The sequence below is a fragment of the mitochondrial genome of Sclerotinia sclerotiorum, assembly GCF_000146945.2.
Source record: "Sclerotinia sclerotiorum 1980 UF-70 mitochondrion, complete genome".
Classification (NCBI taxonomy): Eukaryota; Fungi; Ascomycota; class Leotiomycetes; order Helotiales; family Sclerotiniaceae; genus Sclerotinia; species Sclerotinia sclerotiorum.
In genome coordinates, this window is record NC_035155.1 from 51,198 (window position 1) to 68,591 (window position 17,394).

The 17,394-nt window shown below is 30.6% G+C and overlaps 4 protein-coding genes and 11 non-coding genes across 15 annotated transcripts; all 15 read left to right on the forward strand. All coding sequences in view use genetic code 4, as the record gives it.

The window, feature by feature from the left end:
• Nucleotides 1-1,107: 1,107 nt before the first annotated feature.
• On the forward strand, nucleotides 1,108-1,671 carry SS1G_20018 (laglidadg endonuclease). The gene has a single exon. The coding sequence runs from the start codon at nucleotides 1,108-1,110 to the stop codon at nucleotides 1,669-1,671; it is 564 nt and encodes a 187-aa protein (YP_009389065.1).
• A 1,878-nt stretch (nucleotides 1,672-3,549) lies between these two features.
• On the forward strand, nucleotides 3,550-5,157 carry SS1G_20019 (ribosomal protein S5). The gene has a single exon. It carries the CDS (start codon nucleotides 3,550-3,552, stop codon nucleotides 5,155-5,157), a length of 1,608 nt encoding a protein of 535 aa, YP_009389066.1.
• Nucleotides 5,158-5,986: 829 nt separating this feature from the next.
• On the forward strand, nucleotides 5,987-6,057 carry SS1G_20116. Its single transcript has one exon. It is a non-coding gene; the product is annotated as a tRNA-Thr (tRNA).
• A 106-nt stretch (nucleotides 6,058-6,163) lies between these two features.
• SS1G_20117 lies at nucleotides 6,164-6,236 on the forward strand. The gene has a single exon. It is a non-coding gene; the product is annotated as a tRNA-Glu (tRNA).
• A 29-nt stretch (nucleotides 6,237-6,265) lies between these two features.
• Nucleotides 6,266-6,334, forward strand: SS1G_20118. The gene has a single exon. It is a non-coding gene; the product is annotated as a tRNA-Met (tRNA).
• Nucleotides 6,335-6,418: 84 nt separating this feature from the next.
• Nucleotides 6,419-6,491, forward strand: SS1G_20119. The gene has a single exon. It is a non-coding gene; the product is annotated as a tRNA-Met (tRNA).
• A 102-nt stretch (nucleotides 6,492-6,593) lies between these two features.
• SS1G_20120 lies at nucleotides 6,594-6,676 on the forward strand. The gene has a single exon. It is a non-coding gene; the product is annotated as a tRNA-Leu (tRNA).
• Nucleotides 6,677-9,299: 2,623 nt separating this feature from the next.
• On the forward strand, nucleotides 9,300-9,371 carry SS1G_20121. The gene has a single exon. It is a non-coding gene; the product is annotated as a tRNA-Ala (tRNA).
• A 67-nt stretch (nucleotides 9,372-9,438) lies between these two features.
• SS1G_20122 lies at nucleotides 9,439-9,511 on the forward strand. The gene has a single exon. It is a non-coding gene; the product is annotated as a tRNA-Phe (tRNA).
• A 171-nt stretch (nucleotides 9,512-9,682) lies between these two features.
• SS1G_20123 lies at nucleotides 9,683-9,767 on the forward strand. The gene has a single exon. It is a non-coding gene; the product is annotated as a tRNA-Leu (tRNA).
• Nucleotides 9,768-10,609: 842 nt separating this feature from the next.
• SS1G_20124 lies at nucleotides 10,610-10,683 on the forward strand. The gene has a single exon. It is a non-coding gene; the product is annotated as a tRNA-Gln (tRNA).
• Nucleotides 10,684-10,921: 238 nt separating this feature from the next.
• Nucleotides 10,922-10,993, forward strand: SS1G_20125. The gene has a single exon. It is a non-coding gene; the product is annotated as a tRNA-His (tRNA).
• An 821-nt stretch (nucleotides 10,994-11,814) lies between these two features.
• SS1G_20126 lies at nucleotides 11,815-11,887 on the forward strand. Its single transcript has one exon. It is a non-coding gene; the product is annotated as a tRNA-Met (tRNA).
• A 2,224-nt stretch (nucleotides 11,888-14,111) lies between these two features.
• Nucleotides 14,112-14,519, forward strand: SS1G_20020 (laglidadg endonuclease). Its single transcript has one exon. It carries the CDS (start codon nucleotides 14,112-14,114, stop codon nucleotides 14,517-14,519), a length of 408 nt encoding a protein of 135 aa, YP_009389067.1.
• Nucleotides 14,520-16,031: 1,512 nt separating this feature from the next.
• Nucleotides 16,032-16,946, forward strand: SS1G_20021 (GIY-YIG endonuclease). Its single transcript has one exon. It carries the CDS (start codon nucleotides 16,032-16,034, stop codon nucleotides 16,944-16,946), a length of 915 nt encoding a protein of 304 aa, YP_009389068.1.
• Nucleotides 16,947-17,394: the final 448 nt, after the last annotated feature.

Sequence of the window (17,394 nt, forward strand, 5' to 3'; positions counted from 1 at the left end):
GTATTTAACAAAAGATGCCATAGCCCTCGCCTAAAGCTTATGGATTTATTAAAGTAACGGCCTCTAAGTTTATTAACCTAAAGGATTAAACGATGAGTAAACCTTACCTACAAAGTAACAACATCTTCTTGCCCTGTGATAATGTTTATACTCGCCTCTGCTCGTGTTTTTTTTTAATAAAGCAAAGGGAGAGTGATAATATTTACACTCTGTAAGAAAAGTGAAGAAGGTTCTGGAAAAACTTGTAACAAGTAATGTTTATTTTATCATTTTAAATGTACTAAAATATATGAAGAATGACGAAATAAGGCTAAATAAACCGTACCTAAATACTACCACAAGTAAGCAAGTAGAGAATACGAAGGCGTTTGAGTGAACAATCATTAAGGAACTCGGCAAACTAACTACCGTAACTTCGGGATAAGGAGAGCCATTCTTACTTATTATTATAAGGTAAAGAATAGGAAGCATGGAATAGTGTTGTACGACTGTTTAATTAAAACAAAGCACTTTGCAGTAAGATAATAAATCAAAGTATTGAGTGTGATTTCTGCCCAATGTCGGCTGGTTAACGGATTTTCTAGGTTGACTAATATAAGCTTGGATTTGAAGGAAACCCCGATCAATGGCGGCCTTACCTATGAGGGTCGGTGTATAGGGCCCTCTTTAAATTTAGCTATATGCTGGAACATTTTATTGGTATTTTAAGTAAATTACTTTTTGTAATTTAATACTTTTTTTTTTTGCTAGGCGGTGGCTAGCAAAAAAATATAAGTAAGGTAGATAGTAATGTCTACTGGAAGTGATCCCATTAACAGAGTCGCAAATAGAGAGCCGCAAGGTATTTTTTTTTTTATAAGCGATGCGCCCCAGTTTTACCCCTATTGTTAGCTTTAGGTAATAAAACAAGTTTCTTATCTTATTCTTTTACAACTATAAAAAGTAGAAGGTTAGATAAAAACTAAACCAATGAGAAAGGGGACGATGTGGTCCAGTGGTATTTACATTTATACATAATAAGTATTATGTATCTACTGCTAAGATTAAGTATGGTTGTATACAACTTTTAATATAATATATAAAACAAAAAACATGGAAAAAAATAATATGGAAAAAAACAATAATTTAAATCAGCAGGAAAGAATACATGGGTTAGTTCAGGATGAGAACTACAAATTTTGGTTAGGTGGGTTTGTGGAAGGTGAAGGTACTTTAGTTGTTTCTATTGTTAGAAATTCTAAAGTATCTAATGGTGTAGCACTACAACCTGAGTTTAGTGTTGCCCAACATGAGAATGGTATACAAATATTACACTCGTTTAAAGTCCTTTTTGAAGGGAAAGGTTCTGTACACGCAAAGTCAGGTTCAGAAAAAGTATGAGTATATTCTCTAAAAGGTTTTCAGAACTTGAAAAAGTATGTGTTACCTTTTTTTTCTAACTATGTTGTTAAGTATTCTAGTAAGTACAAATCAGAGGTTTTCCAAAATTTCCAGGATATAATTGCAAGATTAGATTCTAATAATAAGAAAACCATGGAAAAATCAGAAATGGTAGAATTAATAAAGTTAGTTTATCTTTTAAATCCGGACAGTAAAGGAAAGTCCAGAAAAAGAACGCTAGGGGAAACCTTAGCCATAATCGATCAACACTACTTAACAAAGGGTAAGTAAAGAACGATCATACTTCTATAAGCAATTTAGCCTGAATGATTCATATATTATCCTCAGAGACTACACGCTAAACAATTTATCTATTTAGTAAATTCAGGGACCGCTCCCTCCCCAACTTCGTAGGGAGGCGCGGGGGAATGCAGGCCTTCTTCTTTATTACGTAATCCTAGGATTTGACAAGTAAAATTCGTAATACGTAGATTAAAAAAAGTCAGAAGTATGCATGCTTTGCTAAGTATATATAATTTCTTATATATATACAACTTTGAACGATTATTTAGCATTTGTCCTTCAACCAACCCTGATTAAGGGATTAGGACATGTGGGTTTAAATTAAAGGCATTTAAATTTATAAATTGAAGATATAGTCCAATAAATAGACCTTTAAGATTCGTCTAATATAAATCTTAAAGGTTTTATTTTAAGCCTAAGGTAGCGGAATACCCTGGCCGTTAAATGCGGTCTTGCATGAATGATTTAACGATACAACAGCTGTCTCAATGATTGGCTCAGTGAAATTGGAATAACTGTGCAGATACAGTTTACCTCTAGATAGACGAGAAGACCCTATGCAGCTTTACTGTTGCTAGTTATTGAATATGGTTGAACCAATATTAGTGTATAAGGTAGTTGGAGGCAATTTTTTAAACCTCGTTTAGGCAAAATTGAAACACCTTTATTTTGTTTATCATATTCGTAGGCTATAGAGTCTACTCATAATATTATGAGCGTTGTTATTACGTTGTTATTAAGTATTATAATTAACCCATCAAATGGGAACAATGACTAGGAGGCAGTTTATGCGGGGCACAGATCCCATAAAAAGTACCTGGGTGTATCCAAAGTTAATTTTGTAAAATTGTCATGACTTACTTATGACAATTAAATATACAAATTGTATGTTTTTATTTTTAGTTTGTTATTGGTTTAGCTTAAGCTATAACTAATCCAACTATATATCTATTAAGTTAGAATTAATATTTTAATTTAAGTAAGATTTTAACTATATGGAAAATAGATGTAATTAAAACATTAATTTGAAAATACTTTTCTAATGTTTTTAGTTATATAATTAGTTTAAATTACACTATTTATATAATTATGTTTATTACTTGTCAAGTTTAATGGCTTAATCTTGCTTTACTGTTTGACTTACACGTCTATCAGTCGCGTAAGCGGGGCATATGATCACAAGATGCAGAAAGGAAAGGTCTTGGATTTTTGAAAAAGCTACGCTAGGGATGTTAGTCCTCCAATGTTTTATTTCTAAAAATTTTAAGTAGTAAATCTATTGGTTAATTATTGGGTCAATTTCAAGAATAACTTATAAAGTTCACTTGAAGCGAAATTTACTTAAGCATTACCTTTAATTTTTTTTATGTCATTTCTCTCCTCCTCAACCAGTTGAGGAGGAGAGAAAAAAAAATAAAAATAAATAAAAAATAAAGATAAAGAAGTAAAACCGTTCAACGACTAGAGGGTGAGTATGCTAACGATAATCCTTCTCTTAAACCCAACATATTTATTTATCCTGTATATATAAACTATTTTATTCTCAACCCTTTTTTCTCTCTTACCTCCTCAACAAGTTGAGGAGGTAAGAGAGAAAAAGGGGAAGGGTAAAATAACTAAACAATAACTAATATTAATATTAATATTAATGAAATAGACTCAATTTAATATTGAGCATGAGCAAACATTATAAAGCAAAAAAAAAAAATTTTTTTTTATAAAATGGACAAGCAAAACCATAAAATATCTTCAATAAAACCCGCTTCTGCTTACCATGCCACACTGCTTGCTCCGCACAAGCAAGCAAAAAAAATAAATGGTAGTAAGTTAAAGGATTTTTTTTACCCTTATACTAATTCGGTGGATATGGGCCAGAAGCAAAACGCAAAACCACTTGTTTTTAAGAAAAAACAAAAGGAAGTTAAAGTTATACCTTTAAAGGTAAAAACAAGTGATACAGGACAGATAAGACATTTTACACCTGCAGCTCAGGAATGAAGAAATAGTATTTATGCTTATAATAAAAACTATGTTAAATTGTTACCTGTAGCTGATAATAATTTTATGAGCTTAATAAAAAGTTATTTTAATTTTTATTTTAAAAATAAAAAAAAAGCTAAAAAAAGTAGTAAAAAAGGTCAACAAAATATATCTAGACGTAAACGTAGTAGATCTAGAGGACTATCTGCCAAGAAAATCTTTGTAGCTAAAGGAGATTTAAAACATACTAGTTCTAAAGCAGTTGTTACTTTATATTTTTATAATACAGAAAAAAAATTTTTAATTAGAAAGATTAAAAAACAAATTTTTGATTTATATAGGCCCAATAAACGCCTAAAACGGTTTATTAATGTGGATAGAAACAATAAAGAGATCGTAACTTATAACAGACCCTTTAGTCTTAAAGAATATATGAGAATACCTAGTCATTACACAGATTATGTGACACTATTTAAGAAGTCTTTTGTGGAAAAATTCTGTAAATATTTTGATCTGACAAATAAACATATTAATTTAATATCTAATTTAGTTGAAAGCAAAGTATTAAGTGAGGATGAAAAACTATTAATTTTTAAGCGTAAACTTAATAGTCTTGTTCGTATCAAATACCCGGATTATACGGATTATATGCGTAAGGTTAAATTACATTATCTTAATAAATTAACTATATGTATAAAATTACTTACACTTAACCAGATTAAGTTTAAGCATGCCTTCTTATTAAAACTAAGATATCTGGTTAGCCTAATTTATAACAAAAATGTAGTATTTAATCTAGTTAATTTGAAAAAAATGCATTTAAATAGTGATATTTTTACGCAAGCTGTTTCTTTAAAATTAAAGAACAGAGAGAATAGATTATATAGAGTGTTAAAAAAATCATTAAATAAAGTTAAATTACCGAATATAAGTATAATAAAAGAAAAATCTCTTGCTCACGGCTCCGGCAACAAAAATAATAATGAACAGCTCTTAAATAAAATGAGAAACCTTAAAATTAATTCATTGTTTACTTTTGACTCCGCCTTTGCCCAGAGAGATCTTTTAAATAAGTTACTCTTAAGTATTTTTCCTTATGCCTTGGACCAGCAAGTTTTGGCTACATCAGAAGCAGGTAATTTAAAAAAAGAAATTAAAAGTAGAAGATCACTTGCTTCTGTTTTCGAAGAAAGAAATGAGCGTCCTGTTTCATTAAGGAATTATATACTTAGATCTTTAAAGCACATGAAGATGCGTGGTATTAGAATAGAAGCTAAAGGTAGATTGACCAGACGGTTTACTGCTTCTAGATCTGTTTTCAAGATGAAATGAAAAGGTGGTTTAAAAAACGTAGATTCTTCCTTTAGAGGATTATCAGCAGCAATACTGAGAGGCCATGTAAAATCTAATGTACAATATTCAATGCTTCATTCCAAGAATCGAAATGGAGCGTTTGGAGTTAAAGGTTGAGTAAGCAGTAAAGATTATAACTAAACCTTAAAAAAAATTTTTAAGTACTTATCCCTAAAAAATAAAGCAGAGGGGATTAGGAGGTAACAAAATAACAAGCGTGATCTTTAATGTGGGTTTTTTATAATTTAGCGTTGCATTATATACAGAAAATAAATATGAAGAAATAGTCTGAACCATTTTGTAAAATATGGAAATAAAGAAGTAAATAAACTTCTTTTATTAACAAATATTGAACAGGCTAATTGCGCCAGAGAGTACAAATTGAGTGCGCAGTTTGGCACCTCGATGTCGGCTTAACTTATCCACATGAATGCAGGAATCATGAAGGGTTCGACTGTTCGTCGATTAAAAAGTTACACGAGCTGGGTTAAATACGTCGTGAGACAGTATGGTTTCTATCTTCTAGAGGAAATTAGAATAAAATAAGGATAGCCCCCTCGTACGAAAGGAGCTGGGTATATTAACCTATGGTTTACCTGTTGTTTATGTGCCCAATAAATTCTCAATAAACTAATATAGATGAGCGAATAGGGATGTTACTTTCACTTAAGTAAATATTTTGTATCATAGCATAGGCACGGCAGGAACGCTACGTTAGTTAGAGATAAGTGCTGAACGCATCTAGGCACGAAACTTACCTTAAGATATTCTTAAATATACGTAGTTGAACACTACGATTTTGTAGTTAATATTAGTTTTAGATTTTCTTGTTTTTAATTAGTATTAAGTGCAATTAATAGGCTTTAGCTGAAAGGATTTAAATGTTTTTAGGCATAGAGTACTAATTATATATATAACTAAACATTGTAGTATATCTCACATTAAATTTAAATTATTAATAAAATATTTAGCCTGATTAGCATAAAAGTAATGTAGCTGTTTTGTAACCAGCTGAAGCAAGTGCGATACTTGCATTGGGCTTTTACTTTATTCCTATTTCCTCTAATCCATACCCAGCTGGGTATGGATTAGGGTAAGGATTAAAAGCAAAGCGTGACATATGCTTTACCGACATATGATAATATAAGGCCTCATAGTCAAGTGGTTAAGACATAATGTTTTCATCATTACATACGAGGGTTCGAACCCCTCTGAGGCTAATATAGTTATATATAAATATATATTCGGAGCGGATTAATGTAACAGTAACATAATTGGCTCATGACCAGTCTATGAAGGTGCAAGTCCTTTGTCCGCATTTTCTCGTTTTCTCTTTCCTCCTCAACTAGTTGAGGAGGAAAGAGAAAACAAAAGAAGAGTTAATTTGCTATTTTTAGTAAATAAGGCTTTAGCTTAATTGGTAAAGCAAGCTGCTCATGACAGCTGAGATGAGTGTTCAAATCACTCTGGCCTTATCTAATACTTTTAGTATACTAAAATTCGAGTGCTGGAATAGGTAGACAGGGCTGCACGTCCCCGTGTATATAAGCTAGTATTGTATAATCTCCTTACATATGACCTGAGTGCTGGAATTGGTAGACAGTGAATACTTAAGACATTCTGAGTTAATCTCGTGGACGTTCGACTCGTCTCTCAGGTAGATCCTTTGCGCTAAAGGACAAAAAAATATCATATTTATATGAATTTAATTCGCCGGTATAAAAATAAATTAGTCAGAAGGTATGTTTTCGATAACTAAGCTAAAAGGAAGGCTAACACCCTACCCTTTGATCCCCAGCAATATTTATCTTTTAGATCTCTAGGCTCAGTCTTTCGAAGTAAATATGTGGTAGATATGAGACTAGGCATGTATAGATTGTGATAAGATTACTTAATACAAAGTGGTAGGGTCACAAGTTCAACCGAGCAACCTTAAAAAGATTACAAGGGCCGGACCTAGAACTAAAACATAATGTTCAAAGTAGTTAAATTTAAGGCCCTTATATTGTAAAGCAAGTAATGTTAAACAAATACGTATAATTTAACATTTAACCTAGGTAACATTATGAGCGTTGTTGAGGAAGAAAATTCCTCAAGCTACAATATCTGAGTATTAAGATTAGGTTTTAGATATTTATATGGAATTTTTGGAGTTACTATTGTATATTTACTTCCGTTTTCTCCCATTGGAAGGCTCCATACACAAAAACCGTCACTAAAAGATTCAACTTTAACAAAATAATTATACAGAAAATTTTCCTTTCTCGCATTTTTTTTTCTTTTTTTTTTTTGATTTTAATATATTTTTATTTATATATATATATTTTTATCGCCCCGCTGCTTGCGTGCTGAAACTTGCTTCGCTAGCGATAAAAAAAAAAGAAAAAAGGAGAGTACAGCTACAGTATGTCAAGACGCCATGTCCACTTCCAATTTAGGTTTAATAAGCTCCGTCACAAGGGTTTTACACTATTCGGCTAACGCCAACAATCCTATTGTTTCAGATAGTGCACCTGTCCCAGTTGTTTCTTATTCAAATGCAGATAAAGAAAAAATAGCCATTCTTGAAAGTAATAAAAACAGAGCAGGGATATATAGATGAGTTAATTTTACAACAGGTAATACATATATAGGTTCGACCGGTAATTTATCCAATAGATTTAGTAAATAATTTAACATAAATTTCTTAGTAAATGAGGTTACTAAAAATAACAGTATGATATACAGATCTTTAATTAAAAATGGTTATTCTAACTTTAAATTAGAAATTTTAGAATACTGTGAAATAGATATAATTATAGAAAGAGAACAATATTATCTTGACAGATTTAAGTCAGAATATAATATATTAAAGGTTGCAGGGTCCTTAAGAGGGTTTAAACACAGTGAAGCTACTAAAGAAGCCATAAGTTTAAGCAAAAAGGATAGTATTATCTCTGAAGAGACAAGGTTAAAAAAATGCAACTACATTATTAAAAGGAGAATATATAGTCGTTAAAGTTCTTGAAACAGACAGCTTTTTATCCTTTATCTCCATTAGAAAAGCTGCAGAACTTATTGATATATATCCTAGTTACTTAGCAAAACACTTAAGTTAGGTTGTTTTTTATTAGAGTAAGGAATTTCTTGTTTAAAAATCTTCGACTCCTTTGGAGGAGATTTTTAACTTAGAAACGTATAAAAATGCTATAGCTAACGGAGGTAGAACGAAAAAACGTACCGAAACATCTAAGGAACTAATACGTAAAGCTAACTTAAATAGTAAGAATGCTAAATCGGAACTAGTCACAAATATTGTAACAAAATAAATAAGAGAATTTTCTTCTGCGTCAGCCTTTTTTTCCTTTTTTTTTTTATAACTAATTTTAGGTTTAATGATATAAATTTGTTTTTTTTAGTTATAAATATATAATTATTACGTAAATAGTATTGTATAGTAAAAAAAAAAGGGGGGGGGGGAAAGAGGGTAAGGGAAAGGAGCACCACATGCAATAAATTAATTCAAAGTTATTCCAGCAAAAACATAGAAATTGACGTATGACTTATCTATACATAAAAGCCAATATTGCCTTAATCCTGTTTTCCCTTTTTCCTCAAAATTTTACGGGAAAATTTGAGGAAAAAGGGAGAAATAGTCCCACTTATTTATTATGAAAATGTGGATTGTATAAAATTAGATTTACTGAAACAAAAAATAAATAAGGTATCTATAGATGAATTAATAACAGATTAATGTTGTGGCATTGCTCCTTGGTTTATTCTTTTCTTTTTTTATGAAAAACCCTAGATAATAAGAGAAAAGCAGGAGAAATATATTTATATTGGCTCTGCTTTAAAATTATGGGCTCGACCCCGCAAAGATTAATAAATTTTTATTCCGTATTTTATTTAGAAAGAGAAATGACAAATAACAACATGGTTTGCAAAGCGTTGCTAAAACAAGGTTGTTTTAGCTTAGAGCTAGATAATTTAAAAGTTGCAGGATCTCTTTCCCTAAATCCCTATTTCTCTCCCACCTCCTCAACTAGTTGAGGAGGTAGGAGAGAAAAAAGGGGATAAGGGAAGTGGTGGCAAAGCCAAAGGGTGATATTTAAATGTATTGAAGCTACGAACTCATGCAAGAGGTTAAATTAAGTAGTAATCAGGCCTAAAGGGCTAAATTAAGCATAGCGGCTACTAGTGCTATAGCAGAATCTTTAGTTGTTTTGCTTTCTGTCTCCTGCGATAGCAGAGGAGACAGAAATAAAGTAAATAAAAGCTAAAAATAATTCTTTTAGCTAAAGGGGGACATAGTTTAACTGGTAAAACTACGATTTTGCGTATCGTTATTTCAGGATCGAGTCCTGATGTCTCCAAATTAGCTACTACTATTGTTTTACTGATAATATATATAAGCATACTATTTTTATTGTTTATATATAAGCCCGAGAAGCTCAACTGGTCGAGCGAAATATTGAAGCTATTTTGGTTGTAAGTTCAAGTCTTACCTCGAGCAATTAAATATAACATAAATATATTTATTTTTGTGTTTACCTTTATCTTTATATTTATATGTTTATAGTTTAGATTATATGAAAAAGAAAAAAAAGAAGTTTATAAATAAAAAAAAATATAAATATAAATTAAAATCTAATATCGAGCAGTTGTACTATGTATATAGTATATAAAGGTAGTGATGGAATTGGCAGACATGAATAGCTTAGGCCTATTTGATTTTTTTAATCTTATCCGTTCAAGTCGGATTTACCTTAAATTACTTATACTTACGATTTACAGCACGAGCTTTATTTCATAGCCTGCTTCTGACCCGACACTAAAAAACATATATATTTTAAGGTGTGAAGGAAAGGAGCAATATTATTTGTTATCAGATAAAGGATTTAATTTAAATGTTCAACTTATTCTCAAAATTCATGGCTAATCAAGGTAAAGTGTGTATATATAACCCCCATAGGAGTATTTTATTATAAAGTTCTAGCAAAATAGTGTTTAAGACAGACACTGGTATTAATCACAAGGTTATAAAGAACCATTTAAATAAAAAGATCTAAATAGTTTTTATATCTCTTTTACCTTTCCCCTGCTTTGTTTTTTTTTCTTTTTTTTATCCGTTTCCCCTCCCCCCCCCCTTTTTTTTTATTTTAAACATTTTCTTACTATGTAAATAGTTTTAAAGATAAATCTCACGCTTGCTGTCCAGAGGGAAAGGGTAGTGAAGCTATAAGCATTTAAGGTTTATCTTCGCGCGATGTGGTTACTAGACGGGTCGTGTTATAGAGTATTTAAGATAAAATGGGTCAAAACTAGCCTAGCAACTGTTAAATCACATGACCATGCTTCTTTGCCCTCACTAAAAACACGTGCTTTTAGTGGGGCAAAAGGAGAAAAAGTGAGTCATTCTTCCGGATTTTTTTTTTCGTGTCTCCGACACGAAAAAAAAAGAGGTTACTTAATTAAGCGATAATCGGTGTAGCATTTAAATTCTGGCAGCCCTCCTGCATGTTTACACAGGAAGGGAAAATTACAAAATTTTCTTTTTTTTTTTTTGCTTTTTATATTAATTCTCTTTTAATATATACGGAATAAATAAAAATCCAGGGTAGACGAAACGGTAAAGTCAAGAATTTTTGGTATTCTCATTTGGGTGTTCGAGTCGCCCTCCTGGAAATAACCGGTAAGTCATAAATTTCACTTTTGCTTTCCCCGCATTAAAAGTACGTTTTTAATGAGGGAAAAGGTATATATATCTTTTTAGTGAGGGAAAGGTATTTATTATTGAGTGTTCGAATCACACCTACGTAATTACGGCTAGCGGAGTCGTACTTTTAAAGTATTATAATATTAACAAAACTTATATTAGATAAATAAATGAAGAATGTTTATAATAAAAAGATTTTACTTTTTAGTGGATATAACTCAATGGTAGAGTGATTGTATGTGGCACAATTTGTTCTCTGTTCAAATCAGGGTATCCACCCATAATATATATTAAACAACATAAAAATTATATGCTTTCATGTTTTTTTTTTTCTACCTTTCCCTCACTAAAACATATTTTTTTTGTGAGGGCGCAGAAGTAGGGCTTTCAGATATGTTATACCTATATCTTTAATATCTCAAGATATAGGTAACCAAATCTTTCATATTACCTAGTATAATTGTAATGGTAAATCTGCGCAAGCGTTGAATTTATCTGGCCCTATGATTTATTTTTTTTTTATAAGAAGAATAAATAAAAAAAAAAAAGGGACAAAATAGATATATGCGCTTGTTTCATCAACCTGCCGTAGGATGTGTAGTAGAAACATAATAGATATGCCACATATAAAACATGTAAGCGTAAATATAATGAAAAATATATAAACGAGACTATTTGCAATACTACAGCAGGTAAAATAAGGTTATTTTCTTTTTTACTGTTTAAGTATTATGAAGACAAATTTATTTACTCACATATTAAATGACGAAAAATTAAATATCTATATGTTCTATATTTTTAGTGCTTTTTATAGTAAACTTAAAGGCGTTGCGACTTCTTCCTCTCCCAGAGGACTTCGCTCATTTCTCTCTCTCCCCCTCTAAATTTTTTTCCCTTTTTTTTTAATAAAGAATTTTATTACAATCTAGATAATAAACTAATAATTCTAAAAAAAGGGGGAAAAATAAGGAACAGTGAGGAGGTAAGAGAGAAAAAGCATAAAAAAAAGGCTCGGGCCTTTTTTTAATTTTAATTTATATTTTAGATGTTAAGGTAAATCCAGTTTATATGTATAAAAATACAAAAAGTTCAATAATTATGCCAGGATAGTTTAATTGGTTAAAACATTAATTTCATGCATTAATAATGAGAATTCAAATTTCTCTCCCGGCTTATTTATAGGACATATATAAAGATCTGAATATGCAATGTGGTGGTAAGATATTTATTTATATATTATGGTAGTTATAAGGATAACCCTCTTTTTAAAGAGTATCTCGACATTTTTATTTTTTTTTCCTTCTTTTTTTTAATCGCCCCGCAAGCTTGAGGGGGCGATAAATAATTTTATTGTTACTAATTTTTCCCCTTTTTTTTTTTTATTATCGTTTAATACTATTTACGTATTAAGAAAATATTTATAATTAAAAAAAGGGGGGGGGGGAAATAAATAGATTTATTTTCTAGTTTTCCCTCTTTTTTAGTTATAAATATATAACAATTACGTAAACAATATTGTATAATAATAAAAAAAAAAAAGAGGGGAAAAAACGAAAATAAAGAAGGCAAAAAATAGTGAAAAGAGGATGTATTTAAATTCACCCTAATTTAAATGTAAACTAACACACTTTTTTTTCTTGTATGCTCTTTTTTTTTATGCCACGCGAGAAAAAAAAAAGAATAGCAGGCATTGACACATATTTTTTTTTATAACGCCACCAAAAGGTTTATAACTTAAATAATTGTGTTAACCCCTTTTTTATGTCTCTTACACTTTCCTCCCCCCTAATCATGAAGTAATAAGGAAACGGCAGTAATAATAAAAGTAAATAAAACATATTCATTAGTCTACCGGAGAGGTAAACAAAGGGTAGAAGGGTAAACATACCCTATCCCCACAGGGAAGAGGATTTCCTACCCTTCCTAGCTTAGTACTCTATATTTAATAGGGTATAGTGGCAGTCTGATAAACCCTTATACCGCAATTAAGCAAGTTTAAATTAGAAAAGTATCTTTCAAACCGTATTCAAATCTCGGTTTGACTACTCAATAAGTGAGCTGGGATCGAGGGGGAGGCTCCTTTCCCCCTTAAGAAATTATTTATATATTCATTAGTAATATGAATAAGAATAATATAACACAAGATAAAATTTATAATCTTATACTACATTTTTACCTATTACTTAAAATTTAATCTATTTATAGATAAAATACCTAAACTTTAAGGGGCTCGCCGTTATTATATATTGCTTATATATAATGGTTAAATTAATTTTTAATATCAACTAACCTATAGCTAGTATAAAAAAGTATGAATATACTTTTTTCTAGATATAGTGAATCTGAACTTAATTTGGAAGTTAGCCAGCCCCATCGCTCTTTTGTTTTAAATAATATAAATATAAGCCTGAAGGAGGAAACCGAGCTGAACAGGCCGGCTGTGGATTCTAATCTTTCGGTTTTAAGGGCGAATATTTCACTCTGAACTGAGAGATGATTTTTATCCTCAAATGCCAAAGATATTGGTACACTATACCTTATCTTTGCATTATTTTCTGGATTATTAGGTACAGCTTTTTCAGTATTAATAAGATTAGAATTAAGTGGACCTGGTGTTCAATATATAGCAGACAATCAACTATATAATGCTATCATTACTGCTCATGCTATATTAATGATTTTCTTTATGGTCGAAATTTTTAGACTTAATTTTAAATCGCAACCTAGTCTAAACACTGAAAAGATAGGTGACGATAATAACAATATTTTAACAATAGGGAAAGCTAATAACAACGGAGGCAATAAAAACTCTCAGGAACCTAAACGAAAGTATGTGAAGATTTTAGTAGAGGATCCCTTTAACAATAGAAATCTTATACTTAAAGTTACTAAGAAGCAAAAAGGTGTTTACTCTCCTGATAAATTAAGCCCCGATTGAGTTACAGGGTTTTCTGATGGTGAATCATGTTTTGGGTTTAGAGTTCGTAAAACCCCTAATTAAAAGTGGGTTGAGAAGTGAATCCTTATTTTTTTTTTTTATAGATTTACACGTTAAAGACGTTTCTATATTATTAGACATAAAAGAATTTTTCGGTGTGGGTAATATCAGTAATAAAAAAGAGTCCGTGCTATATCAAGTAAATTCTCTTAATGATTTAGTTAATGTTATAATTCCTCATTTCGAATCATATCCTTTATTAACAAATAAGAAAGCAGATTTTTTATTGTTTAAATTAGCTATCGAACTAATTAAACAAAAGAACATAAAAATATAGAAGGAATACATAAATTACTAGAAATTAAAGCATCTTTAAATAAAGGCCTATTAAAGGATGAATCGTATTCATCCTTTAATAATATTGTACCTAAAGAAAGACCAATAATACAGTTACCTGAAATGATAAATCCTTATTGATTCGCTGGTTTTACAAGTGGAGAGGGTAGTTTTTCAGCAGAAATACTAAAATCTTCCTCTCATAAAAAAGGATATCAAGTAATTCTTAAATTATCAATAAGTCAACATACTCGTGATGTTGAATTATTGAAATGCTTCATAAGTTTTTTAGGAGGAGGTTTTGTAAAAGAACGTACAAGCATTTCGGAATTTGTGGTAGTAAAATTATCACTTACTACAGAAGAACTTATACCTCTTTTTCAAAAATATCCTATTATAGGAAATAAAAATAAGGATTTTATAGATTTTTGTAAAATCGCAGAATCAATGAGTAATAATGCACATAAAACACCTGAAGGGCTTGATAAAATTAGAGAGATTAAATCTGGTATGAACAGGAGCAGAAAATAACTTATGTTTTTACAAGATATATTAAACGTAATATACCTTGATTTTTTTTCTGTATATATGTATTCTAATACATAATAGATGAGTAGGTAAACTTAAAACTTTTGTTTATTTGTTATTGTTTAACCTTTTATTTTTATTTATTGTTATTATCTTAATCAGTCTATTCTGTAATAGACTGATTTAAATTAAAATTTAAAATGGCATGGCCGAGTAAAGTAGAAATACTTTACAATTTATTTCACTGTATGCTGGAACTTCTTAATAACTTTTGATTCTAGTACTCCAGACTTTCGGAACTTAGTAGCAGGTAAACGAAAAGCGGGAGAATACCAATATGGTTTCAAAAGATAAGACAATCAGCAGGAAACCAAAAATAAAAATTTAATGCTACAAATTATTTGCCTTCCTATGAACAGCGCGTATTCTGTAGCTTTTTAAGGGTCTACGCTTAAAACGAAAAGATTTATTTTTAATTTGTTTAAGTCCTTTTATTTTAAGATTCTATTTAGTTTATCTCTGGTAAAGCTTAGATAGTGAACATATGTATGTAGGTCATTCGATTAATCTATATAATCGAATTAGTTCTTACTTTATGCCCTCTATACTTAAGACTAAAGCACATAGAGTTTTACGTTATTTAAATAAACATGGTTTTAGTAATATAAAGTTAACTATATATATTATGGATGAGAACTCTAGCTTAGAAGAAGTCGTCGAGTTGGAACAACATTTTATTGATAGCCTAAAACCTAACCTTAATGTAGACTTAGTAGCCAGTAGTTCAGGATACCATGAACCTATGAATCCAGAAATCCGTGAGAGACTTAGAAAACAAAGAGGTACACCAGTCTATATTTATAGCACGGATGACTTTCTTTTGAGGAAAAGCGGCAGAATACAGTAACATTTCAAAGGATTAGGCAATCAGCCGGAAACCAAAGATAAAAGGGCTCATTGTAGCATTAAACACTTTTATTTAGTAGGATCCTCAGAGAACTATACGTGAAATACCTTCTTATTATATATTTAAAGGTAAAGATATAGTCCAAACATTAATGAAAGTTAATGATAAAACAAAAAAATTTTTTTTTCTCCCTATTAAAAATAAATAAAATATGAAGCATGCCAGTTATTTTCGTCAACTGACAATTAGAGGTTGTTAGTTTTTATGTTAATATAAAGTGTTATGTTATCTTTTTTATTTATCTTTTTTATTGTATGTATCACGATTTATTGAGTCTTAATCAAAGAAAGCTTGTGTCCCGATTATCCCCTAGACGATATATTACCTGAGGTAAGTTAGCTACTGGGCAAATGGGTATTCTTCTAGGTAGAAGGTGTTATAGTTCCTCATCTCAAGAGTCTGGACTTGATTTAAAAACCACTGTGCGACAATCGAAGAAGAAATATTCAAGAAAAAATCTAAGTTCACCTGAATCTAGACCCTATGCTGATTTATACAAAGGTAGAGGTATACCTAAAGATGTACCAGCTTGAGTTAAGGATAATGGTATGGAAAGAAGCCCATTTGGGGCTTCTTGAGCGAAAGGTCAAAAAAGTAGATTGCCTTTTCCTACTAAGTATCCATGTAATTATCAGAATATTACCGATCCTTTTAACAATAGAGAAGAAATAAAAAAATATTGTAAAGGAAATCGGGTGGTATATGTTTGAACTTATATGCCAAGCGGTGTTTGCTTAGTAGGGTCTTCATCAAATAGTGTAGAAAGAGTCCTAAGTTATTTTGAAAGAAAATATTTGTTTTTAGATAAGAGAAGGGGTGTACAATTTTTAGGTGATTACGGGTTTAAAAATATTCAGTTAACTGTTATTTATTTCAATTATCTTAAGTTTACGGCGCGTGATATAAAACTTGTCGAAGCTTATTACATCAATGAATTAAATAGTAGCTTAAATTCTCAAAAATATGTTTATTTACCAGCTGAACCTTTGGAATCTGTATTACCTTTTATTAATATATCGAATAGGGACACCTCAGTGCCTATATTTGTGTATGCGCCTGATTTAACTAGGGTTCTTTATATTTTTAATTCAAAAACTTCTTTTTATAATGATTTTAATGTTCACTGAAATACATTAGAGAAATATTTAGATGTAGCTAATAAAAAATTATATAACTATTTTACCTTTTCTACGAAGATTTTTGAAGGTTCAGACTTAGATAGTCTTCTAAGTTTAAATGAGTTAATTGATTTGAAAACTAGCGTAGACCCAGTTATACCTAGTAGGGGTCAAAATGTTAAATTAAAGGATTTGACTCAAAACATTGAATATGAATTTTATAGCTTAAGTAAAGCTGCTGCCCATATATTAGAAACGACAGGGTCTTGCGATACAGCAACTTTAAGAACTCATATGAAAAATAATACTATATATAAAAATAGATGAAAAGTAGAAAAAAGATAACCTCCGATAAAAAAAATTGTATGGTGCGACACGAGGGTTGTAGTAATAATGAATTTGTAAGAATTCCAGGTGTGTTCTCACCTGAGTCTAGGTGAACATGCCAGACGGGTAACTGTCTGGTATGAAGCTTCACTGACAACATTTTTAACGAGATAGCTTAAAGGTAGTAGTGTGCGCTTAGAACCTAAGCGATTTTTAGTACACATCGGTTCGTACACTTGTGTGTGGATAAATACTACAGGGCTTCTAGATAAAGTTAGACTGTGAGATAAAAGGATAAACGGAAGTGAAGGTATGTATTAAAGGACGGTTATTTCTCTGTATACGAATAGCAAGTAGGTTATGCCTCACTTGGTTAGCAAAATTAGTATATGGAGAAAAAAAAATAAGAAGGGAAGGAGCGAGCTGTCATACAGGCGAAGCCAGAATCACTAATAGCCCTACCGTT